The sequence below is a fragment of the Candoia aspera genome, chromosome 5, assembly GCF_035149785.1.
Source record: "Candoia aspera isolate rCanAsp1 chromosome 5, rCanAsp1.hap2, whole genome shotgun sequence".
NCBI lineage: Eukaryota > Metazoa > Chordata > Lepidosauria > Squamata > Boidae > Candoia > Candoia aspera.
This window is the reverse complement of record NC_086157.1, coordinates 58,067,993-58,094,450: the sequence shown is the minus strand read 5'-3', so window position 1 is coordinate 58,094,450 and position 26,458 is coordinate 58,067,993. Positions and strand designations below refer to the sequence as shown.

Below are 26,458 nucleotides of genomic sequence, written 5' to 3'. Positions count from 1 at the left end.
CTAGGGAGATTTTTGCATGGATTCATCTTCTACACCAATTATGCCCATTCTTGAACTGGAAGGCCTAGCTCGTGGTCACTCGTGCTCTAGTCACTTCCCGCTTGAACCACTGCAACATGCTGTACATGGGACTGCCTTTGAAGACCACCCAGAAACCTCAACTGGTCCAGAATGTAGCAGTGGACAGAGTTTTGGGCACCCCATGATTTGCTCATGTTACACAGCTGCTGCACAAGCTGCATGGACTTACAGTTTCTTTTGGGGTATAATTCAAGGTGCTGGTTATCACCCTGAAAGCCTTGTATGGCACAGGGCCAGGTTATTTGAAGGACTGTCTTTCCCTGAGGACATCTATTCATCTTGATAGATTGGATAAGGTGGGCTTACTCCAGGTTCCCTCGATTAAGTGTTGTCATCTGGCAGGACTGAGCAAATGAGCCTTTTTTGTAGCTGTGCCTACTCTATGGAACAGCCTCCCACCTATGATACAGAGGTTGCCTACCTTCCTTGCCTTTCAGAAGGTTAAGACTTGGCTTTTCACTCAGGCCAGGATGGGAGGTGAGCCCAGCCTTGGTGTTTTTTGAGAGGATAATGTTATTGCATCTGGTGAGGTATGAAAGTATTTTTTAAAAATTATTTTGTATTTTATTATTTGTATATTTGTTCGTTAGCTGCCTAGGGTTTTCTGATATAACACTGGCAGCCATATAATTTTTTTCTAATAAATAAATAAGCAAGCTGCTCAGGGATATGCAAAGAGCAAATTAAGTATTTTGACATAATTTCCGAACTGCCATGGTAGATGCACAAACGTGACCATGCAACATTTCTGTCTAGCCTACCCATTCAGAACCTCCTTTTCTAGCGGTTACATAAAAGTAGGAAAAACTAATTATTTTGATTTAAGGATGTGGTTGGTATTTTTAAAATGAATGCCTACACATTCTTACTGACTTATAAAATAAACAGAATTTGGGCTCTTGATTTATAGCTCCAATATCCAGCTCAACATGTTCACAGGTTAAACTGTCATTTTATTATTTTCCTTCATGCATTCTATCACAATCTCTTTCAACTGCTTTCTTTCAATTACTTTCAATCTGAAATAAAACATCTATAATTCTCAGTAATACATTTCTTTCAGAAAAAAAATCACTTTTATCCTTCTTGATCTCAAGCAACAATGATAGGCAAAAAGGACTGGAAAGTTGTAGGATTTACAAATGGTCCATGGTAATGTGGGCAAAATGTTCTCTTGAGAGTGCTTCCCTGGGTGAAGGGCCCATGTTATGGCTGGCGGGTGAATAATACAATAGCTCTTCTCTCCACAGAATGCTAAAACTTGTCCAGCCCTCTGGCACTGATTCTAACTAGACTGTCACTTCCAGGTCAGTCCCCACAATTTCTGCTGACCAGATTGACCTTCATAATGAGATCATGTCTTTCCAGAAATCCCGCTGATGCTTTCATTCTGCAAAAGTGGTATATATAGAGGGATGTTTTCAATAATCCCACAGTGTGGTTCAGCAAAGACCTCACTATCATCAGAGTGACTGCACTGTCTTTTCCTACTCCTAAGCTTGCAGCAACAGCAAAGACCATGGATATTACCATTCAGCATCCCTGGTTCAAACGAGCTCTTGGACCTTTAATTCCAAGCCGCTTTTTTGACCAATTTTTTGGAGATGGTTTTTTTGAATATGATCTCCTGCCTTTGTTTTCTTCTACCATCAGCCCATACTACAGGCAATCTTTCTTCCGCACTTTGCTGGACTCAGGTGTTTCTGAGGTAAGACTCCTGTACCTCAATATATTTAAGATCTTTTAAAGATCTCTTCCTAAAAGCAAGAGTAAACTACCAGGATTTTTATCTCAGGCAACAAGACTAGAAAGTTATAGGATTTACAATGATTCACAGTAATGTGGACAACCAGATTCCCTTGGAATTGTTCCAGAATTGAATCAGTCTTATTAATACTGTAGACAGGTTAGATGGCCAAAGAACAATAGCAGACTGATCTTGTTATCACTTACTCAAGCTGTAATGCAGGTATCTTGTGACAATAATTTAAAAAGAAGAAGCAGAATAAGCATATTTGTTCTTAATGTCAACTATTTGCTAAATATTGGACTGGAGCAGTGTTTCTCAACCTTGGCAGCCTGAAGATGTGTGGACTTCAACTCACAGAATTCCCCAGCCAGCTTCTGGGAGTTGAAGTTCATACATCTTCAAGCTGCCAAGGGTTGAGAAATACTGGACTGGAGTGTATGCATACATGCTTAGCTGAAAGCAGATCTTTGTGTGTGTGACATTTGTATTCAGATCAAATGGTTCCTTTGTAGCTAGAAATAAATTCATGTTCAATGATTAGCACTTTGTGTACTTTTAAAAAAAAATCATTTTAGGTATCTTATGATCAGAGAGCTATCTGGTAGCCTATCAGGAAGAATAGTCTACTGACCATCTATAAAGACAAAGTGATACTGAGACTGTGTGTTTGGAACAGTCAGATTTGAAATGTCACCCTCTGAGGTTTTGTTCTATTTTCATATTCTGCAACCATATGTGAGATACAGTTCAGCAATCTAGCAAGAACTCAGATGACAAAGTGGTCACTTTTAAAAAATCAGTGAGAAATCCTAAGATTACTAAAGTGTCTATGAATGTATGAATATTTAAACTCAGTGAATTACAACTTCTGCTAAATGATTTGATGGGAATAAAACATCTATTCACAAAATAAATGAATGCCCAATCTAATTGAATGGTGCTGTGACCCTAATGTCAGGTGAAAGGTAGCCAGAAAATGCATTGCAAGCAGATTTTCAGTGGGAACTTATACAGAATCCAAATTTTGCATCCAAATTGATGAACATGTTAATTCCTTATGCTTTGAATAAGCCAATTTTGCCATTTTAAGTTACCTGTCTTAAAGTAATACTCCAAGATGGATAATTTCTACTGCCTCCTGCCTCCTGTGTAGCTACTCTGTCTTTCCCACCTTAATAATTTTTTTAAATAGTAAGGAAAAAAATAATAAAAGACCATGTCATCTAGACTCACATAAGGTGAGGAAAGACAAAAACACAATAAAAAAGTTGTCCATACATTCCTTATAGTTTAATAAATGATAGATTTCTGCCATATTTTCTATATACAAATTATTTTAAAAATCAGGCTAGTACAAAAGTGCCTGCTAATTTCCTTCAATTCCAGAACAGTGATCCCCAGCTCAGTATTCACTGTGTATTTTGGATCCCCAGTCCTTCCATCTCCACCCAACCCTAGGCTGGGGCTGCTTTAAAAAAGCCCAGATATTTAGTTCTTACAAACTGTATTGCAGAGAAGATCATCATGTAATCTGAGAGGAAATAATCAATGTGGAAAAAAGTTATTTATTCTTTAAATAACCACCTAATCTTGCTAATAGTTTAAATTTTAATTTTTGGGGGGGATGTGTGTGGGTTTTTATTTCATTTCCAGGTGAGATCTGACCGAGACAAGTTTCTTGTCTTTTTGGACGTAAAGCATTTCTCCCCTGAAGATTTGAGTGTGAAAGTCATTGAGGATTTTGTGGAAATTCATGGCAAACACAATGAGAGACAGGTAAGGAAGAGTGATAACAAAACTTTCCATTACATTACAAAAGCAGAGAAGTTACTTTCATTCACCTAGTATTAACATCTGCAGTTTAGGTAAAGGATGTTGATTGTGCATCTGCTCTAGGAAAGTTCATATGATAAGATATGGTGGTGATTCTGTTACTGTAGGGCGAATACCAATGGGTGGAAGATTTGGGTATGTTTATTATTGTGTCTGGTTTTATGAGATTTTAATGTTTATGTTTGGAGTTTGATTTTATTGTAAACTGCCCAGAGTCCCTCTCTTGGGGGAGATGGGCGGTAATTAAATTTGAATAATAAATAAATAAAATAAAAAATAAACTAAACATAAGGAATAATTTCCTATGAAAAGAGCTTTCCAACAGACTGACTTGAAAAGTAGTCACTTCTCTTCCACGAGAGGTATTTAAGCAAAGCTGGATTGTAATCATGAAAGGGTGCCTTATTTGCACTGATTTTGAATCTGGATTAGATGACCCCTAAATCTCCTTCCAACTCTGATTGTAGGGTTTTTTAAAAATTGTTTTTTTTTTCTCTCATATTCAGAAGGCAGTGGGCATAACTGGAGAATGATCTTTGACTACATAAAAAATGTAGTCTGGAGTTCTAAGAAAAAAGGTTGTGTTTAAATAGAGTTGGGGAAAAACAGCCGCATTATCCATTGGGAAAGTTCGAAATCTAGAATTGAATAAAAAAAATTGTAGGGTCAGAACTTTAAATAGACTCTAGAGGAGTAGCTGCAATATGTTAGTCATTTGTAGCAAAACAACAAAGAAACAAAACATTATTACATAAACTTTGGTGGCTCACAATGTAATGAAATAAATTTGATAAAGTGGACTGTAATCCGCCAAAGTTTATAAGGTGATTTGTTTGTCTTTATGGCCTGCCTGACCTTTTATAATCTTAATTAGGCTGTTAAAGAAAATCTAGATGGTAGAAGTATAGTGAGAAGAAAAAGGTGACTTAGCTGGAGGAAGTTCATAGACTGTGGGTACTTCCCACTCCCTCTGAAGCAGTTTGAAGATGTTCCATGGCTGTTTTCCAAACCTTCAAACCTCACAAACTGAGGACAAACAGTCATTTGGGAGCTGGGTGGCCTAGATATGTGACACAAATAAGTAAACAAACAATAAATAAAAATGGGTACCCAACTCTGGCTGCCATAGGTAGCAAAAATACCTGATAGGTAACTGCATACCCCCCTAAGGAGTATGTTGCTTTCCACGTGGACAATCCTCTGCTGAAGAGAAGAGGGAAACTGCCAGACTTTCACACTCTGCTGTGGCAAAAATGTGAACCTGGAAAGCCAGCATTTCCCTTAAAGAACCTGCTAGAATGATTAAAGTTAATGAGCCTATACAGAGTGTGGCTGACAGCCCCTTTCTTAGAGAGCTTAAAGTCTAGTAATTTTACAGGTCTCTTGAATTAGAGAGGGGAAATAAAAAAGAAACAAAAATATCAAACTACGTATGAATTTACCTGTATAGTCCAGCTGTTAAGTATGGTGGACAAAAAAATTAATTCTTTGTCCTACACTATGCTTTTGGTCTGAATTAGCTCATTCATTTAAATTGCTGTAAAGGATCCCTTTTAAACAAATAGGTTTTAGGCCCTCCTGATCCTAGGACTGGAGATTTTCCATTCTGGGCTTGTGGGAGGGTGGGAGGGCGGCACTTCTCTGTTCAGAAGTGCACAATTTGGGGTTTCTCCAAGAGCAAGTGGCATATGTGGTCAGGAGGGACTTTGCACAACTTCATCTTGTGTGCCAATTGTACAAGTTTGTTTGTTCGTTACTCAAATTTATATAGCCACCCATCTCATGGGAAGTGAAACGTTTCTGGATAGGGAAGACCTACTTGCTGTCATTCCTGCTTTAGTCACCTCCCAGTTGAATTACTGCAGCATGCTCTACATGGTTGGCCCTTGAAGACCATCTGGAAGCTGCAGTTGGTCCAAGCCACCTTACTCCTACACTAAGGTCCCAATCTGTATCAGGGCCATATGTGTGTGTGTGTGTGAGAGAGAGGGGCGGGGGAGAGAGAGAGAAAGGAAAGAAAGGAACATTTTTCATGCAAGGGATTGTGCAGTTAGGTCCAGATGAATTCTTTGTCCTTAAAATATCATCCCTAGATATTCATTTTAGGAGGCACATTATGAAAAAAAAATGAACTCTACTACCTGTTGGTCGATATTGCTGAATAAACTGCAAAGACTGAGTTTTTATAAGTTAGCATAGTTCCTTAGGCTTAAGAATCTAGACGTGGAAATTTTTCATATACAGGAATGTTAGAAATATCCACCACAAGGCCTACAACACACTCACTGACAATGAATACATTTTGGTAGGAATGTTCAAAACATGTTGAATTCCAAACAGCTGCTTTGAGCAGTTCATGCTCAAAACAACATGTATATGCTTCATGAGTTCTGGTTCAAGCATGAAACACAATGTGACCATTTCAAGGAGAAACGTTTCAAGTGTTTTGTACTGTTTCATATGATGCAATTAGAAGTTGTCTTGCCTCTTGGAGTTGGAATTTTCCTCCCTAGGCCAGTGTAGCAGGATAGACTAGTGATGTACTTGTCACTACTGGCTTAGGCCGGGTGGCATGATCTGGGAATGGAGTTTTGGAGCAATGCTGCTGGCATTTTAAAGAACACATGGCACAATGAGGGAGCAATTCTGGATCTGATTGTTTCCCCCCCCCCTTCCTGGCTGCCACTGTTGTTTTGTAAAAGATCCCTTCATTTGTATGAGAGTGTGCATGTGTATATAAAGAAAAGCAAGTGAAATGTCAATGAGAAAAAGAAGTAGTGCAATATTGGTTTGGCCTACTCAACTTGAAAGTGTGTGTGTGTTCTGAGCATGCCCCTGCTGATTTTGTGATTCAGAATACCTGTATAAATGCGGTGAGTCTTGATCCTCAGAGGCACCTCTCCACAGTCGACAGGACAAAAAAACAGGACATTCACAAAGTGCACATGCATACCTAAGCTCAGTCACCATTCCACATAGTATCTTTTTTTTCTGAAATGTTTGAAGCTGATGACTTGTTCAGATTCTATGACAATGGCTGTTTGGGGGGGCTTGATTGAAATGTAATTGACAAAGGAAAAGAGTAACTCTGGATGGCTTGCTGAGTTTTTGGTGTTCACTACTGTACTCAGTGTGTTTTCCTGTGTCCTTTTGTTTGTAGTGATCCAAGCGCATTTAAAAATGCAACAGACTCTATGCAAGTTAGCCTTGTCTTTGTGTACTCTGTTTATGCTTTTGTATGAGTGTGTGTGTGCATGATTCTTTTTTACTACTGATAATGTCAATATAATTTACATTTAGGATATAAATGCTGGCAGTCAGGTGGGAAAAGTTTGTTTTTCCAGAGTAGGGTGGCTCTCCCTGTCAGTAGCTTGTGCATGCCCCTTCCTCCCTGCCTCCCTATTCTTCTCATTCTACCAGGCAGAAACTGCAATTATTTTTCTGGGGTTGGGTGGCAACCAGCCTCTTCTAGGCTGCCACAAAGAAAAGAAAGATAAAAAATTTAATGAACCATTAAATACAGGGATGGAAGGAGACAGTCTCTGTGCCTGAATTTATGAAAAAATTTTTTACTTTAAAACATATCTGAAAGAAACCCCATTTGTGTTAATCAACTAACTGAGATTCATTTCCTGCCAGGATGTCCTCCTGGCCTAGGGAAGCTAATTGATTTGAAAGGGATGTGCGAGAAATTAAGATTTGCATTGTTGTTTTTTTGATGTCAGTCGGTCAGTCAACAATGTTTTAACGAGAGAATGCCAGGCTAATAAACAGTTTTTCTTTCAGTTAGCATATCGCCCTCCCCACCCCAGCAAAGGAAGAAGGGTACAGTTGTTCTTGAAATTAAGGAAGGCAGCCAAGGAGGATGAAACAAATCTTCCCATAGTAGGAGTTCATTGTATTATTATTGTCGTCATCATCATCATCATCATCATCATCATCATCATCTCATCAAATTGGCTTGCTGGTAGCCCTCAACATGAAGTCTTGTCCCTCCTATTTTTGTGATCCTGTGGTGAAAAGAACAGCACAGAACACTTCGTCTGGTTCAGGTTTTCTTCTGTCAAAGTGCAGCCAACTAACATCAAATGGTTTGATGTAATCTGATGTTCCAGATGGAATGTTTTGTTTCAAGCTTGAATTAAAATACATGTTTCATTTATGCATACCCCAAGATTTTAGTCTTGAACGTAATACTTCTTCAGACAATACTTGAAAGATTAATCTTGGGAAAGTCACAGAATCTCATTTTCAGTCTTAAAACTCTGATTAACAATTACTTCTCTCTCAAACAGATTGCAAGCATGAAAAAGAACCATGAAACAATGTCAGTTTAATGCCTATAATGATGGGAAAAGGAGAGTGAGCAGGAGTAATGGTTCCACATCTGCAAAGATGATAGTGGGAATATATTGATTTTTGAAATCATGGTTTTATGAACCACTATAACCACTATAGGTGCATGTGGTGTGGGGCCAATTGTGTGTCATAAAGTAAAAATGGAGAAAAAAGGAAAAATTAGGTACAAAGTATTATATTTCATTATATCTGTTGCTGTATACTGCTAGTTTCCTAGTTGCCAAGATATGTCTTTTTTGTAGGAGAGCAGAAACATCATTCAAACCGTGCATTATATTATCTCAGAATGATGCCAATTCATTATCAATTAATCTGCCAATTCATTTGTTTTGCTGCTTCTATTGACACAGGGATTTCCACATCACTACTGTTTTCACTCACCAAATCCTCCAAAGCAGTGTGAAACTGATCTATGATGGTTTTCACTTCTACCAGCTGAGAACAAGGAGTGAAAACCACTGGCCTGACACAGGCTGCTGTAGCTCCAGCAGCAACAATACTGCTCTCACCCTGATAGCTTCTCACCTTCAAAATGGAGAGAAGGAAAAGAAAAGGAAAAACAAACACCCCCCCTTCAATGTTTTGACATTGTAACATCTCCCTGCCAAAAAGATGGAAACTGAGAAAACACACTGCCATCTTCACCCTTCTTCCTTTTGTCTGGTCTCCGATGGGAGAGGGAAGGAACCCATAAAGCTCTCAAGCTAATATTTGCTTTGCAGGGCTTGAAGCTTAGGAGTTGGGAGGAGGACAGAGCAAGAGAACCCCGCAGTGGCAAAATAGAGCTACCAATGTCTCTTCCTCCCCTTCCTCAAATCTCTAGCTTTGTATGGGTTTCAGCTGTGTGGCTAAGGTAGCATTACATTGGCTCAGCTTTTCAACACTGCTGATATCATGACAATGTATTTATTTAATACCATTCACAAGCTGACTCTGGGTGGCTAACTTAAAAAAAAGGAAGAATAAAAAATAAAAGGACAGATGCTCAAGCATTGCTACAGAAAAGGTATGCTTCCTAGGTCCTGATAGATGACACTGTTTAATCAAAGGGACCCAAAGCACACCTCCTTTGCCTGATCTCCCAGGATGGGCAGACCCTATATCATGAATGGCTTTATAGGTGGCAACCAGCATTTTGAATTTGTACCCAGATGCCAACTGGTAGCCAGTGTAGCTTATGGAGCAGTAGCATCCCACTGGCATATTGTGGCATGCCCATCACTGCCCATGCTGCCACATTCTGGACAAGCTGTTGTTTCAAGTGGTCTTCAAGGCAAGTGCCATGTACAGCACATTGCAATAGTCCGTTTTTGAGGTGGCTAGAGTGTGAGTAACTGCCTGAAGGAATGGGTGCAACTTGTGCACCAGATGGAGCTGTGCAAAGGTCCTGTTGGCCACAGATGCCACCTGCTCTTCAGGTAGGAGTTGTGAGTTCAAGATGATCCACAGACTGCACACCAGCCTCAAGTGGGACAGTCCAGAGAGGTAGACAGAGATGATCTACATAGAGGTCCACAGTTGCTTTCAAACTGTTGCAGATCCCTTTGTGTGGAAATGTCCAAGGCCTTAAACTGTATGTTATATTTATTATCATTAACAGAACATGTACAGAACAGCACAGTTTTTTATTTATTGTGCTTGTATACCACTGAATCTGTCAGGGATTCCTGGCAGTTTACAGCTAGCAATTAAAACAGTTGTAGTACAAGGGATAAATATAGAGTGAAAACATTCAGAGTAAGATAAAAAATAAAAAGGTAAATGTAAACATAATCCCAATAATTTCAATGGAATTTCTCCACTCCAGTGTTTGTCAGCCTTGGCAACTTTAAGACGTGTGGACCAACTCCCAGAATTCCCCAGCCAGCAGCACATCTTAAAGTTGCCAAGGTTGACAAACTCTGCTCCAATCCAACAAAAGTAACACTATAATAACAAGAATGATAAACGATGCCAAAATTTTCTTACCAAATGTCTTTAGGAAGAGCTCTGTGTTTACCATCTTCTGGAATAAGGAAGGTATCAGTCTGTTTTCTTACAGGAAGCCATTTTAAACAGCAGGGCTATAAACCTCCTGGTCTTGGCCCTCACATCATGGAATTGGGCACTTTAGCTTCTCCTGGGATGACCATATAGGATGGGTTATTTATTGCACTTGCATACCACTGAATCTGTCAGGGATTCCTGGCAGTTTACAACTAGCAATTAAAACAGTTTTAATTTTGTTAAATTAACAGAATTGATTGATTGAATCAACAAGGTTGATTCTCGCTGGGGAAAGTGGTACTGCAAGAACCTGGGTTCCAAGCCATTTAAGGCTTTATAGGTCAGCAGGGGCACTTTGAATTGCACCTGGGAAAGTACAGGTAGCCAGTGCTGGGCCCGCAGTACAGGTGTTATGTGCTCTGGTGACTGGTTCCAGCCAAGAAGCGGGTCAGTGTGTTTTGTGCCACTTACAATGTGCATGTATCTTCAGAGACAGCATCGTGTAGAATATATGGCTGACCCTATCATGCAGAGATGAATCAATCTGCTATAGACAGCTCTGCAAAGAAGGGAGAGGATAGATGAAAGCAATAATGGAGGGGATATATGTTGGGTCATTTCTGCTTCTATAATTCTGTTCTGCACCAGATCTATGTTTACAGAGTAATTGATTCTGAAGGACATACCTGTGAACCTCACCCTTTAATGCCAATGGGTTTTGTTTTGCTTTGTTTTTGTTGTGTCTCCCTTCAGGATGACCATGGATACATTTCTCGTGAATTCCATCGTCGATACCGTCTTCCTTCCAGCGTCGACCAATCAGCGATCGCTTGCTCCCTGTCGACTGATGGCATGCTAACCTTCTCTGCCCCCAAGGCTCAGTCTGCCACAGAGCCCAGCCATAGCGAGAGACCCATTCCTGTGTCTCGTGAAGAGAAACCAACTTCAGTTCAGTCTTCTTAGTTTGAACCTCCTGCTGCTGAAGAATCTAAGCTATCCAACCTCTTCACGCCTCATTCACAGCACCATTACATAGATATCAGTGAATGTCTAGAAGGTTTTCTTTTTGTTTTAATTATTTTCTTGGAAGGAATGAGGGCTGGATGAGCAGCTAGATGATTTGAAGCTTTAGCCTAAACTTTTCCCCACTTTCACACATCTTGTTAGGATAACAAGGAAGATGAAGTATCTTCCACAGCTTTATGTATTCTTGCTGAAAGGGTCTAAATGTCATGCTGTATCGGATATCATCTGCCAAGCCCAAACACAGGGCCAGGTTGGCAACACTAGCTGTCATGGCATCAATCAGTCATATGAAGGCTGGTGCAACAAAAGCAAGAACACAGGTTTGTTGTTGTCTAAGGTAATTAAAGAGGTAGAAGCAAAGGTGAGCTAAACTGATTATGGTGATGGCAGCGGCAGTGGTGAGTGGTTGACAGTTGCAACAAATTTGCTCTACCCGCTTTTAACCCAATAAAGAAAAATGGAGGAGTTCACAGTGTTTGGAGATCCTTATAATTTTCTTCAGTAAAGATGTATTTTAAAAAAAAAAAAATCCCTCTGTAACATCCACAATGGTGACATCTTAATGGCCACTGATGCAAGAACAAGCATTTTTGCAGACCTTTCAGGATCCATCACAGTTCAGAAGCTTCAAACCTGTATTCAGCTGTCCTGGTCAACATGTATATGCCACCTTCCTTAATCTTGCTGTAATTCTAATATAGTTCCACCTGTTTTACTGATATCTGGCATGCAATCTGAGGTTCCAGCCAGTGGCAATCAATAAAGAAAATGTGAAATAAGCAACTCCTTTTTCTCCATTCTCCTTTCCATTTGTCCCAAGAAGCTTGCTATTTGAAAAATAAGGATGAGACAGATGCACTTCCTCTGCTTCCTCCAAGAATATTCATTTATCTTACTAAGCCAAAGGAGCAAGATATCAACATGTTAATTTTTTATTTTCAGGTAAAAGTGCATTCACTTTTAGCCTTCAGTGGCAGAATCACATACACATTGCACCAAAGAGGAAACCATATCATCAAAGTGACGAAAGGTCATCATTTTGCTTAATTGTTCATTTATTTTTTATATGCATAGGTACGAATTTAGAGTATTTACAACTTAAATAATATACTTTATCGTAGTGGTTATAATAGGGCTTAAATCAGTCTGCTATTTGGAGCTGTTTGTGGCTAAGTAACATTAAGACTCATGGTTCCTTTGTCATATATCAGTCTGTCTTTGAAAGCATAAGTGACATGTCAATAGCCACAGAGTTACTGAAACACCCATCAAAAGTAAGGAGATACTTGAGGGTGTTGTAGGAACTCAAAGTGGGTCATTATTTAAGAATTTTGTAGGTATGGGCTTTCCTTCCAGAATAATACTTTCTAAAAGCCTGCATGCAACTAAGTTGAGAGAATATTCTCTTAACAGTCATTGAATCCTTAGAGGAAGATTTCAAACAGATTTTTTTTCTCCATAATAATCACCAGGAAGTAATCAGCATGATGGTTTGTATCTACACAAGCTACAAACTGTGCATGAATGAATAACGAAATATTCTGAAGCTTGTTACTTATTTTAGAAAACTAGTAAATATTATATCAAAATCTACACAAGTACCTCCAGGTATTGATGGTCTAAATTATCTGTTAATATCACCCAAAGGACAAAATGTGTTTCATAATATCACAGGGTAAGTTCTGCCCTTTTGCATTGCATCAGGACATTGCATGCAAGTACATAAGGGGCAGAAATTGCATTGCATTTTTTCACTTGTTCCCCACATGATATCTAGGCTTTCACCTTCTGGCACCTATCAGTGCCCTGTTCTCTCTCAGTATTGCCCACATGAGAACAGGCTATGGATCTGATGGGACACTATTATTTCACACATCACTTGAGGCATTCTCATTTGAAACCAGAATTGGCCTGGACAGCCTTTGGAGCAGTGGTTCCCAACCTTTTTGGCACCAGGGACCGGTTTCGTGGAGGACAATTTTTCCACGGACCCAGGGGGGTGGGGGTGGGGTATGGTTTCAGGATCATTCAAGTGCTTCCTCTTTTTCCCAACCTTTTATTCTTTTTTTCTTCACGCCGTTTGGAGATAGCAGCCAATGGGCTTGCTTTCTCTGACAGGAGGCGGAGCTCAGGCGGTAATGCAAGCGATTGGGAGTGGCTGTAAATACTCAGGCTGTAAATCCCCTCGTTCACCCAATGCTCACCTCCTGCTGTGCGGCCCGGTTCCTAACAGGCCATGGACTGGTACCGGTCCGCAGCCCAGAGGTTGGGGACCCCTGCTTTACAGGACATTCTCAAATTTGGGAACTACTTTGTTTAAAGAGGAAAAAACAAGTGGGAACTATTGTAATGCAAAGTGATTAAGAAATGTGCTTGTGAACTGCAAAATCGGAAGTAATTTTTAGTTTTCTGGAACTATGTGCTACTGGGAAAGGTGTCGGGCATTCATCAAACAAAATGATAGTATAATATCTTTAGGTTTTTAAAAATTTAATGCAACAAACATAAAGTTGTAATGCTACCTTTATCTGTTTGCAGCATACAGAGAAAGATCAACAAGATGTAAATAGGATGGGCAGAAACTGTATTTATTTAGGAATCATGCAGCCTGAAAAAATGAAGCCTCTGCATTGCATTACACTTTACTGTCCGCAAGAGGGCAGAATTGCCTCTAATTTCTTCGAGGAAGTTCAAAATTCTTGAAGTCGATTCTAAAAGTCTCCACAGCAGCATTTGACCCATTTTATTTTATGCATTTATAAACCACACATTGGTGCAAAACTTCATTTCAGGATGGCATAAGAAGTAATACTATATGGCCTGCTGGAGAAAAAATTAAAATGCTTGGGCAAAAAGAAAAGAAAAAGAAAAAGAAAAGATGCCCTGAAGAACTCCCTTGTTGGAAATTGTAGGCAGAGAGCTGTGTTAGTCAAGATCAGAAGAAGCCTGGTCACATTTTTGCAAATGAACAGATTTTATTAATAGGCATCAGCTTTTGTAAGCTACACTCACTTCATCAGATGCAGTGGAGTGGCTAGCCCAGTGTTTCTCAACCTCAGCAGCTTTAAGATGTGTGAAAAATATTTTGAAGCCATAACCATCATTAAAACAAAAGACAAAAAAGATTAATATACAGTGAATTAAATTACAGTGAATCAAAATCATTTAATATAACGTTATATCCTAAAAGTGGGGTGGGGGAAAACAATGAAAAGTATTCTGTTTCTATTATTAGGGATGTAGAACTGTCTTCGTCACATGAAGCCAGCATCAGTTGCCTGGCTTTCTGGCTACTACACACTTGGACTCTGTTAGGAGGGGGCCTCAAGGAGCAAGTGGCTGTGTCTAATCTTGATTCCAACAGAAATTATGCTTTTGCTGCTTCGTCAACTCCTGAAAAAAATACCCATGGCCAATTGGCCATTATATCAAATCGGTATAGACCCCTCCTTCCCTCCTCCATTCCCCCCCCCCACACACACAACAAGCCTGTAAAGTAGGCTGGCAGAGAGAAGAGCCACCCAGTGAGTGTCTATGGCTGGATTGAAGTCAGGTTTGAACCCATTCTCCTCAGACCAAGCGCAACACCTTAACCACTGCACCACAAGGGCATCTTGTAAGTTAGTGACATGCTGAAAGATGTGAATAGATGGAATTAACCTTGTGGTTTTTAAAAAGAAAAATGCCTTTCCTGTATCAGTCTTTTTTTTATAAAATGGCATTAATTGGTGAAAGTAGTCATTTTATCAGGGGTTCATTAGGAAAATGGGTTCAATGACTACAGTATATCATTTTCTGATTTTCTGGCTGATTTTCTATTCCTAATCAGGATGATGCCAGAATGACAGATCATGTGTCATGATGCCATGTGGTAAGCTCTGCCCTTTCATAGTTGCCTTGCAGTCTTGCACTCAAGTATGGTGGAGTTTGTGTCGCAAAATCGAAATGCAGGTTTTATCCTTGCCTCCCTTTGCCCCTCTTCTGGTGATGCCTACACAGCATCAGAGATGAAGCATTTTGCTTGGTGTGGGGGGAAGAACCCCACAGTCTGCCCAGAGGCTGCCTTTGAGGCAACCTCCACATTCCCTAAAACTGAGGAAAGTGCTTTGAAGAAGAAAGAAAAGAAGCCACAGAAAGATCTGCCCAACAACAGCCAAGCAGGGGCTGAAATGAGTTTTCTCATCTCTACAATGATTTTGGAACATGTGCTGAAAACCAAGAGTTTATTCTAGCAGATAAAAATAGTTTAACAAGTCTGAGTGCATTGATTTCTTTTTTTAAAAAAAAATAGTCTTTATTAAATTATTTACACAAATAATACAGACATACAATAACAAATCAACAATAAACATAAGATACAAAAACAAGGGAAAATAAAAAAGGAAAGGAGGAAGAAGAAAAAGAAAAAGAGGTTTAAAAGAAAAGAAATGAATTTCCAACTCCCTAAGTAGTACAATTTTATACCTTAATTAAATAATTTCTTTTCACAGTTCACTAATTTGGTTTCAATAATTCTACAGTTCTATTGAGATTATATGAATCAAATACATAATATTTACATCTTGTATTATATTCATATATTTTACACATTCACATTATTTTTTTGGGTCGATCCTACATAGTTGAAGAAGGGGGTCCAGTCCCCCTGATTTCTGAGTACAGAAATCAGTTTAAGATACTTGTCTAACCTCTGCTTGAATATATCTCCTGTGATAGAGAATTCATCACCTCCCTAGACAACTGAAGACAACTATTAAGGTATTTTCCTGAAATTCAACCGGACTGGCAGACCCCTTCTTCCAAGGATACCCCAATAATGGAAAATTACCTTGGTCTACTAGCAGTCTGTCTGAACCTCCTGAAATATTGTACAGTAGTCTGTTTCACTGAAGAGTATTTAGCACTCTGCCAAGAATCTCAGTCTAGCTCAGTGCTTCTCAGCCTTGGCAACTTTGCTGGCAGGGAATTCTGGGAGTTGAAGTCCACACATCCTAAAGTTGCCAAGATTGAGAAACCCCGGTCTAGCTCTAGGAAAAATAGAAAGGAAGGTGCTTCAGATACTTCTGTCCAAATCCTGCAAGACACTGTGCCCATTATGAAGTAGAAGTGGTAACTTTTCCACCATGGAGTCTTGTATATGCAAAAAAAGTTAATGAAAAAATCCTTTAGAAAGCCAATAAATGCAAATCTCTCTCTATAAGGGAGTTTATTGGGAAAAGGGGGCAAAAAGGGAAAACAAAGGAAGGCAGCAATCACATGCTCAGAATTCCAGATGAAATCAATGCATTCAGTCATTTGTTCCTTATGGAACCTGCCACAGGAAGTCTGTGCTTTCATTCTTGTTCTGTGCTTTATTTCAGAGGAATAGGATAGAATAGAATAGAATAGAATAGAATAGAATAGAATAGAATAGAATAGAATAGAATAGAATAGAATACTTTATTGGCCAAGTATGATTAGACATACAAGGAATTTGACTTCGGTGGAAGAGCTCTCAATATATTTACATAACATCAAAAATAAACAATAGTAAAGGAATAATGTTATTTACTAACATTATTAACTATACAGTCAAGAAAGAAAAAAATTGAAGGAAATAATACTACAGCTATTAACTGACACACACTCATATTTAAAAGGAGAATTAAGGGACAGTATACTGCACCTGTTGTCTAACACATGTTCACATTTAACAGAGCATTACCGGCCAGATGCCAATCCATGGCATCCAGCTCACACCAGCAGTAGATCACGGCAAGTTGTTCCTACATGTTTCTATCTTAGCTGCTCTCATCCAACTCCAGCCACTGCCATCAATGCAAGATTCAGTGTTGGCATACATGCAGCTATTTCTCGTGCATAGAGAAAAATGCAATAATGCATTTTCAATATAAATTTCCCCCCACCCCCACCCCCCAAGTTCTGGATTCCCACTATTTCAGAAATATTACAGCTGCTGTAGGTTGAAGGGGCACTCTTTGGACATTTTAAGCTTAAAAGTGGTAGTGGGCAGCCCTTTTTCTTTTACAAATAGGCTGGGTCAATGCTGCTACCCTCGATTATTATTTTAAGTATGAAAATAACACAAGAAAAGGGTGCTGCTAACTGGAGTCAATGTGACCCATTATTTTTCCCACTATGCCAGGCACTGATGTCAAGTTTGGCAGTGCTAGAACTTTACTTGCACAGTGTGGTGTACGGCCTATTATTTGTGTAAACAGATTTGTAAATGTTGTTGAAGTATATGGGATACCTTAAGTCTGCTAAAGCTATGTTTCAAAGCCAATTTTAATGCCAAAGTACTTAATATAATATTTTAATCATTGATAAAAGCTCTCAAAAGGAACTGTGATGATTTTGATCAGTGTTTTTCAACCTCAGCAACTTCAAGCCTTGCTGACTAGGGAATTCTGGGAGTTGAAGTCCACACAGCTTAAAGGCTGGGGAATTCTGGGAGTTGAAGTCCACACAGCTTAAAGGCACTAGACTGAAGATTGTAATGCAAAGTCTGTTCACCTGAGCTCAGAAATCCCTTTATACAAAAATATACTTTTTTTTTCCTCATTTGAAATAAAACACACCTGATATTTAATGTGACATTCTTACACTTTAAATATAGCCTAGAAGGCTACCATAGGGAATTATTCATGTTTAAAATGTATCTGTTTCCCTTGAACTCATATGATCATTTCAAAATTTTAACTCTAAGTTTTTAAAATCAAATCAGAAAGGGGAGGATTGGTTAATATGTCACATAATCTTATTCTTACTAAAGTTAAATACTTCTGGACAATCCTAAACTATTGTAAAGAAATTGAGAGATGCAAAGACCAACAAAAAAATACATGTTTTAAAGTTGCATTTGTTAAGGGCAAGAGATTTTCTTGTCAACTCACACGCAAGCTTTCCCAGCATGGAGTTCTGCAGTTATGTTGGCATTATGCCCAGCCAGCAAATGTCATGCTGGCTCGGGAGGATATGAGTTGTCCAACACAACTAGAGGGCACAAGCTGAGGAAAGCTGATCTATGCCATTTTATAGCATAGTTTAATGATATGATTAGCTATTGGAGTACCATATATGGTAGTGAAGTGTCTTTCTTCCTTAACAACACAAGTGTGTTCAAACAATTAACTGTCATTCATTTCACCCTTGCCACCTTCCCTGTTCCAGTGTTTTGCTTGTGCTCTGGAGATTTCCTGCCTTTGTTCCTGAAAATGACAAACTTTTTTTTCCTGTCCTGGAAAAAGCTGCACGTGTGTCTTGGACAGAACTTAGTTGCTGACACATGAATCAAACCGATCACATTACCCAAATACATATGGATAAAGTGACACTGTTATGAAGCAACGACTATGAAAGAGAGTGACCACAATATTAGGGTTCCTCCTTGATCACAAATTTATGACTGAAAATTAACTTTTTTTTTCAGACAGAGATCTAGTGCAGCCCTTTACTGCATGAGTTGGGATCTAGGTTATTTACTAGGCTGTATAAAAACTAGCACACTTCTAGTACAAATAGCAAGCTGTTTAAAGACTTTTTTAGCAGTTCTAACTGTATTAATTGTTACCCCCATCTATAAGTTGTAAGTGGGGCAATTGTGCTGCTTTTAGCAGTGCCCAGCATGCTTCATTGGACCCTATAATTCTGTCTAAAACTCAGGTTCCCTAGAGACCCTAGTTAAATCTTAAATTTACTGTATGTCCATGTGTATCCTGAGTGTGTGACAGCATGCTGCATCAACCTCCTAGATGATGGATGTGGCAAAGTATGGTTGCCTACAAGCAGTCCCTAGATTAAAAACACTAGCTTGCATAGGAGAGCATTGGCATACTTGGGGTAAAAGCGCCCTTCAGATGTACTTATGGCATAATCCCCCAAATGTCCAAATCTTACTGGAACCCCCTTTACTATTTGCAGGGAATACTGTATGTGGCATGGTACAACAAAGGATGGTGACCTCGATGATGATTATGATGACGATTAGATCTTTATCCCACCTTTTCTTATATATAACTCACGGTGGCAAACATACCTAATATTCCTGCTGCCTATTCTCCCCACAACAACCACCCTGTGAGGTGAGTTGGGCTGAGAGAGAGTGAGTGGCCCAAAGTCACCCAGTCAGCTTTCATGCCTAAGGGAGGCCTAGAATTCATAGTCTTCTGGTTTCTAGGCCAGCACCTTCACTGCACCAAACTGGCTCTCCTTTTTAAACCTTCTCTATCTTAAAAAGCACTATGTGAAAGCTTTGATTGACTAAAACCATGATGGGTGATACAGCAGAAATCAAGATCTATGGATGCAGAGTATAAAGAAAATTGTGGAGTGCTTGGTGCTCTCTGAGCCTTGTTGTTTTCTTGCAGACATTTCATTGCCAGACTAGGCAACACCTTCAGTGCGAAGAGGGCGTGGGCCTTGCTCTCAGTTTATATACCGTGGCTTGCCCTGCTTATGTTGGTGAGGGTGTTGTTCTCTCCTTGGGAATTCTTTGATTGGGCTGTTGTTTGCTGCTTGGTTGATTGCCTGAGTTAATAGTTCCTTGATTAGGGTGTATTGTGCTGTTTGATGGTTCATCTTGTGTTAATCCTAGTGTTGATTTTTGCATATCTGGGTGTTGATTGCTAGCGAGGAGGTGTTCTGGTCTTTTGGCTTTTCTATTGTCTCTTTTGAATGGTATGTAAGTGTTGTTTACCTCTATGTGTAACATATGGCTGCTTATGTTTGACAAAGCAGCCATCAACAGACCCCTCCTGCAAGTAAATTCTTGCCTTACTATTCCTTACCCTTTTTCTCCACTCCGTTGCTTATCCCAAAGCATGGTGCGTATGTATGAACATATTTCTGTCCAGATGATACCTGCTGTTTTAGTCACCTTCACATAATTGGAGAAGTGTTGCTTGATCTTCCATGCTATTACTATTTCAAAATCCAAACTCCTTTGATCTCAAAAGCTATAACGACATGGATGAACAAAAATAAAGGATTGGTCTGCTCTGGTTTCTTCAGCAAAGGATCGTTACCTTGTTGTGGTGCTGGAGCTTGGGCACCTCAATGATGCCATGAGCTAAACCGTGAAGGGCCACCCAAGACAGGAAGGTCATGACAGAGAGGTCAGACTAAATGCGATCCCTGGGGAAGGTAATGGCAACCCACCCCAGTATTCTTGCTGTGAAAACTAAATGGATCAGTACAACCAGAGATATGTCAGTATACCATCGGAAGATGAGATCCCCAGGTCGGAAGATGGTCAAAATGCTACTGGGGAGGAACAGAGGATGAGTTCAACTAGCCCCAGACGTGATGACGCAGCTAGCTCAAAGCCGAAAGGACGGCTAGCGGCCGACGCTGCTGGTGGTGAACGGCGAATCCGATGTTCTAAGGATCAACACACCATTGGAACCTGGAATGTAAGATCTATGAGCCAGGGCAAATTGGATGTGGTTATTGGTGAGATGTCAAGATTAAAGATAGACACTTTGGGCGTCAGTGAACTGAAATGGACTGGAATGGGCCACTTCACATCAAATGACCACCAGATCAACTACTGTGGACAAGAGAACCACAGAAGAAATGGAGTGGCCTTCATAATTAATAGTAAAGTGGCTAAAGCACTGCTCGGATACAATCCAAAAAACGATAGAATGATCTCAATTCGAATTCAGGGCAAGCCATCTAACATCACAGTGATCCAAATATACACCCCAACCACAGATGCTGAAGAAGCTGAAGTACAGCAGTTCTATGAGGATCTGCAGCAGCTACTGGACAACACACCTAAAAGAGATGTTATTTTCATCACGGGAGACTGGAATGCTAAGGTGGGCAGTCAAAAGACACCTGGAATTACAGGTAAGCATGGCCTGGGAGAACAAAACGAAGCAGGACATAGGCTGATAGAATTTTGCCAAGACAACTCACTCTGCATAACAAACACTCTCTTCCAACAACCTAAGAGACGGCTTTATACGTGGACTTCCCCAGATGGACAACACCAAAATCAGATTGACTACATCCTTTGCAGCCAAAGGTGGCGGACATCTATACAGTCGGTAAAAACAAGACCTGGAGCTGACTGTAGTTCAGATCACAAACTTTTTCTTGCACAATTTAGGATCAGACTAAAGAGATTAGGGAAGACCCACAGATCAGCTAGATATGAGCTCACTAATATTCCTAAGGAATATGCAGCGAAGGTGAAGAATAGATTGAAGGGACTGGACTTAGTAGATATGGCCCCGGAAGAACTATGGACAGAAGTTCGCAACATTGTTCAGGAGGCGGCAACAAAATACATCCCAAAGAAAGAGAAAACCAAGAAGGCAAAATGGCTGTCTGCTGAGACACTAGAAGTAGCCCAAGAAAGAAGGAAAGCAAAAGGCAACAGTGATAGGGGGAGATATGCCCGATTAAATGCAAAATTCCAGAGGTTAGCCAGAAGAGATAAGGAATTATTTTTAAACAAACAATGCGTGGAAGGGGAAGAAGACAATAGAATAGGAAGGACAAGAGACCTCTTCCAGAAAATTAGAAACATCAGAGGTAAATTCCAGGCAAAAATGGGTATGATCAAAAACAAAGATGGCAAGGACCTAACAGAAGAAGAAGAGATCAAGAAAAGGTGGCAAGAATATACAGAAGACCTGTATAGGAAGGATAGCAATATCAGGGATAGCTTTGACGGTGTGGTCAGTGAGCTAGAGCCAGACATCCTGAAGAGTGAGGTTGAGTGTGCCTTAAGAAGCATTGCTAATAACAAGGCAGCAGGAGATGACGGCATCCCAGCTGAACTGTTCAAAATCTTGCAAGATGATGCTGTCAAGGTAATGCATGCTATATGCCAGCAAATTTGGAAAACACAAGAATGGCCATCAGACTGGAAAAAATCAACTTATATCCCCATACCAAAAAAGGGGAACACTAAAGAATGTTCAAACTATCAAACAGTGGCACTCATTTCACATGCCTGTAAGGTAATGCTCAAGAACCTGCAAGGTAGACTTCAGCAATTCATGGAGCGAGAATTGCCAGATGTACAAGCTGGGTTTAGAAAAGGCAGAGGAACTAGGGACCAAATTGCCAATATCCGCTGGATAATGGGAAAAGCCAGGGAGTTTCAGAAAAACATGTATTTCTGTTTTATTGACTATTCTAAAGCCTTTGACTGTGTGGACCATAACAACTTGTGGCAAGTTCTTAGTGGTATGGGGATACCAAGTCATCTTGTATGCCTCCTGAAGAATCTGTATAACGACCAAGTAGCAACAGTAAGAACAGACCACAGAACAACGGACTGGTTTAAGATTGGGAAAGGAGTACAGCAGGGCTGTACACTCTCACCCTACCTATTCAACTTGTATGCAGAACACATCATGCGACAAGCTGGGCTTGAGGAATCCAAGGCTGGAGTTAAAATCGCTGGAAGAAACATTAACAATCTCAGATATGCAGGTGATACCACTTTGATGGCTGAAAGCAAAGAGGAACTGAGGAGCCTTATGATGAAGGTGAAAGAAGAAAGTGCAAAAGCTGGCTTGCAGCTAAACCTGAAAAAAACCAAGATTATGGCAACCAGCTTGATTGATAACTGGCAAATAGAGGGAGAAAATGTAGAAGCAGTGAAAGACTTTGTATTTCTAGGTGCAAAGATTACTGCAGATGCTGACTGCAGTCAGGAAATCAGAAGACGCTTGATCCTTGGGAGAAGAGCAATGACAAATCTCAATAAAATAGTTAAGAGCAGAGACATCACACTGACAACAAAGGTCCGCATAGTTAAAGCAATGGTGTTCCCTGTAGTAACATATGGCTCTGAGAGCTGGACCATAAGGAAGGCTGAGCGAAGGAAGATCGATGCTTTTGAACTGTGGTGTTGGAGGAAAATTCTGAGAGTGCCTTGGACTGCAAGAAGGTCAAACCAGTCCATCCTCCAGGAAATAAAGCCAGACTGCTCACTTGAGGGAATGATATTAAAGGCAAAACTGAAATACTTTGGCCACATAATGAGAAGACAGGACACCCTGGAGAAGATGCTGATGCTAGGGAGAGTGGAGGGCAAAAGGAAGAGGGGCTTTAAGGATTTGACTGGTGTTATTTGCCTTTAAAGAATTGGATTTACTGTTTTGAATTGGCTTTGTTTTTTGTGTTTATTAAGATTTTGTGTTTATTAAGATTGGAATTATTAAAATTGTTATACCATTAAGTATAATAGCTGACAACCTATGTGCCTTTCAATTTGATTTTTATTATAGTAGACAGAAATGTATAGAATAGTGGTATAAAGGGAATAATTATATATGATTTATCTTTTGGAGGGGAGAAAGATGTTCAGGAGATTTATAGAATTTTTTTGTTCTTTATTTTAATATAAGGGGAGGAGTAACTGTACTTAGTGATTTTTATTATGTGTTAAAGGGGAATGATTTACAAAAATAATGTGGTATTTTGGTTTAATATAGAGTAAGAGATTGATTATGGAAACTTTCTATAGCCTTGCTGTTAAAAGTCAGAAGCCACATCTTCCTGTAAATTAAAAAAAAAAAAAAATCTTCTCTTGTGTTTCTGCACTTTTTTTGTTTTTTTCATTTTTTTCATTTTTTGTTTTTATTGTAGTTTTTATTCTTTCTTTGAAACTTAATAAAATTTACTATAAAAAAATAAAGGTTTGATATGACAAAGTTCTAATGTTCATGGAATGCTTGTTGCCCTTGAAAGACAATATTCATGTGTAAACTAACTACTAATGTATGATAGAAAGTCAAAAGCTCCCTTGAGGACAGAAGTGCTCTCTACATTTTGAGGGAAAATTTTGTAGCAGGAACCATTATCATCTCAATGTGGGTTTAGATTCTGCGGAATCCTGTCTCTAAATCTTGCAGATAACTTTCATGGCTAGAAAATATTATTTATAACTAAGTTCACTGGTAGGGGTGGGGGAGGATGAGGATGGAAATGGAGTGAGTTGAAACTAGCACAGCTGTCTTTGTTCTACTTCCTCATATGTTTCTCAAATGCTCCCAAATTCCATTTGAACAGGGCCCAAAACCATTTTAAAATCAAATGCATGTCCTGGACCATGCAAAAGCTATCAAATGCCTTGCAATTAACGTGACTGAAACCCTTCTAAGAGAGATGCTTGATGCTGAAGAATTCTTGTAACAACTTGTCTTCCAGTCAAAAATGTCCCAAAGATCCAAACCTTGGAGCAGTGCATTCAGGTGGGTTGGTTTGCACTTTTGATTGTTTGCTTCTCCTGAGTTCCATTCCCACAGAAATAGTAGATGTTTGTGGTTTTGAGACTTTCTAAAATAATAGAGATCCCTTAATTTGCTTGAATTCTAACCTCTTTGATTTTCAAATTTTGAGTAGTGGAGCACATGTTGGGGCAGAGAAGAAAGAAAGGAGTCTGTACAGGTCTTTTCTGCACCAAAGGAAAAAAGCCCTTGTGTGGCTTTTTAGTGAATCATTCTGCAGTAAGGATGGGTATCTAAAATAGTTCTGCAGGTCTCTGGCAGTCCCCTGGGCCATATCAGAAACCAAAATGGACTATTGCTGTCAGTTACTCCACATAATGCAACACTATTTAGACTGCTATAAAAAACTGTGCATGTTGTGAAACATCAGCATTTAAGGGAAGGGACCTGGAGCACACCGACCCTGTCAGACCTGGCACAACAGGTAAACATCCTCTAGGGGAGGCAGTCCCACGCCATTCAGGGCTTTAAAGGTGATAGCCAACAGTTTGAATTGTATCTGGAAAGACACTGGAAGCCAATGAAGCTTACATATCAGGGGTGTAATATGGGCAATCCATAGAATGGCCTGAACAGTGTGTGCCACTGCATTTCTGGACCAGTTGTAATTTCCAGTTCGACTTCAAGGGCAGCCCCATGTGGACTGTGTTGCAGTAATCCAACCAGGAAGTGACCAGAGAGTGAATACTTTCATTGTTAATGTTTAGAAAATTAAACCTGGCTATTTAGGCAGGTATTTGGCAAAGGCAATGTGGAGAATATATAAACCTAGGAGATGTATGGGTGCTGTCACTGATGTTGTCACTCTTATTGTGATTGTATATGTATTGTATAGTTTATTGTATTCTGCTTTTGTAAGCTACTTAGATTTTTTTACTGAAGCAACATGAAAGCACCATAAACAAGCAAACAAAATACTAGAAGCAGGACTCTGTTTTGCTTTGAATTTTCACTTCAAAAGGGTATTTCGATCAAAGCGCCAACTAAGCAAAATGCTGTTTCAAAAATTCACAGAACTCTACTGAATATGTGTAATGGTATGTGGGAATGACCTTGAGGGACAAGGGGAAGAGATGCTGCCTAGGGAAGGGTCAGATAAAAGGGGGAGGAGCCCACAGCTGCATAATTGGAAAAAAAAGAAACTTAAAAAGGATCCGCCCTAACATATCAGGCTGTTAAAAGTGACAGCAGGAGATTTCTATTTTCACACTTGCAAGATTCTGTTAATGTAGCCTTACAATAAAGTAGAATTAGTTCATCTGGTTGTGTCTCCTGTCTGGTTTACCTGGGAGGGCTGACAATATGTGTGTAATTGTTGATCTTGCTAAACGTTTGCCATTTAAAGTAAATACCCCGTTTCTGAATTTTCAGTGCTTAATTCTGCCATCTAATGTATATCCATTATAATTATTTTTAAAAGTTATCTGGGGAAATATTTATACACACACTTATGTACACAAATGTTAGAAAGTTGTAGACAGCAATTTTATTATCCAATTCTTACTAGAAGCCTGCAATAAATGTTGTGTCTAAAAGATTAATTGAACTTAGGACCTTGTGGTTGGTGAATTTTAATGTGGCTTTATCCTTTGTTACTGTGCACTCAGAGACCTCTTTGCATGGCACAGCCAACCCAGTGAATGTAATGCATCCTTCTGTCAATTAACTCCACAATATGAGTCAACATTCTGAGCAGGGCTTCTCTAGGCATCCTGTCTCTGTGACTCTTTCACCCAGCTGCACAAAGAGGGGGAAAGGAGCAAAAGATCCTAACCATGCAACTGTGGATTTTAAAATGTACATGTCTGCAGAGAAAAAAAATTATGGAAAAGGCAAGACGCAGTGACAGAAGTGGCAATCTACTAGCCTCCTTTGCAGTGGTTGAGCAAAATAAAATAGGTCCATTTTTCAAAAAGTCAGGCAACTACATGCAAAGCTCTGCACCTGTGCAGAAATACATGTTTAAAAATAAATATTGCATGGATATTCACAGCTGCATAGTGAAAAATAGCCTTAAAAAGAGGTTTCCAATCTACCAGTTTTACCCTCATGCTTTGAGATCAAAGAAGAACTTGTGTGCGGAGGAGGGATTTTTGAAAAGGCCATTCCCGGTGGCAACAGGTAACATTGTTATCTGTCATTACACTGAAACACATATCACTGTGTT

The 26,458-nt window shown here is 39.5% G+C and overlaps 1 protein-coding gene across 1 annotated transcript; it reads left to right on the top strand.

Moving 5' to 3' along the window:
• Positions 1–1,530: 1,530 nt before the first annotated feature.
• On the top strand, positions 1,531–11,810 carry CRYAA (crystallin alpha A). The gene is made up of 3 exons (XM_063304401.1): positions 1,531–1,789; positions 3,485–3,607; positions 10,763–11,810. Exons 1-3 carry the CDS (start codon positions 1,601–1,603, stop codon positions 10,970–10,972), a joined length of 522 nt encoding a protein of 173 aa, XP_063160471.1. The 5' UTR covers positions 1,531–1,600; the 3' UTR covers positions 10,973–11,810.
• The last annotated feature ends 14,648 nt before the right edge of the window (positions 11,811–26,458 follow it).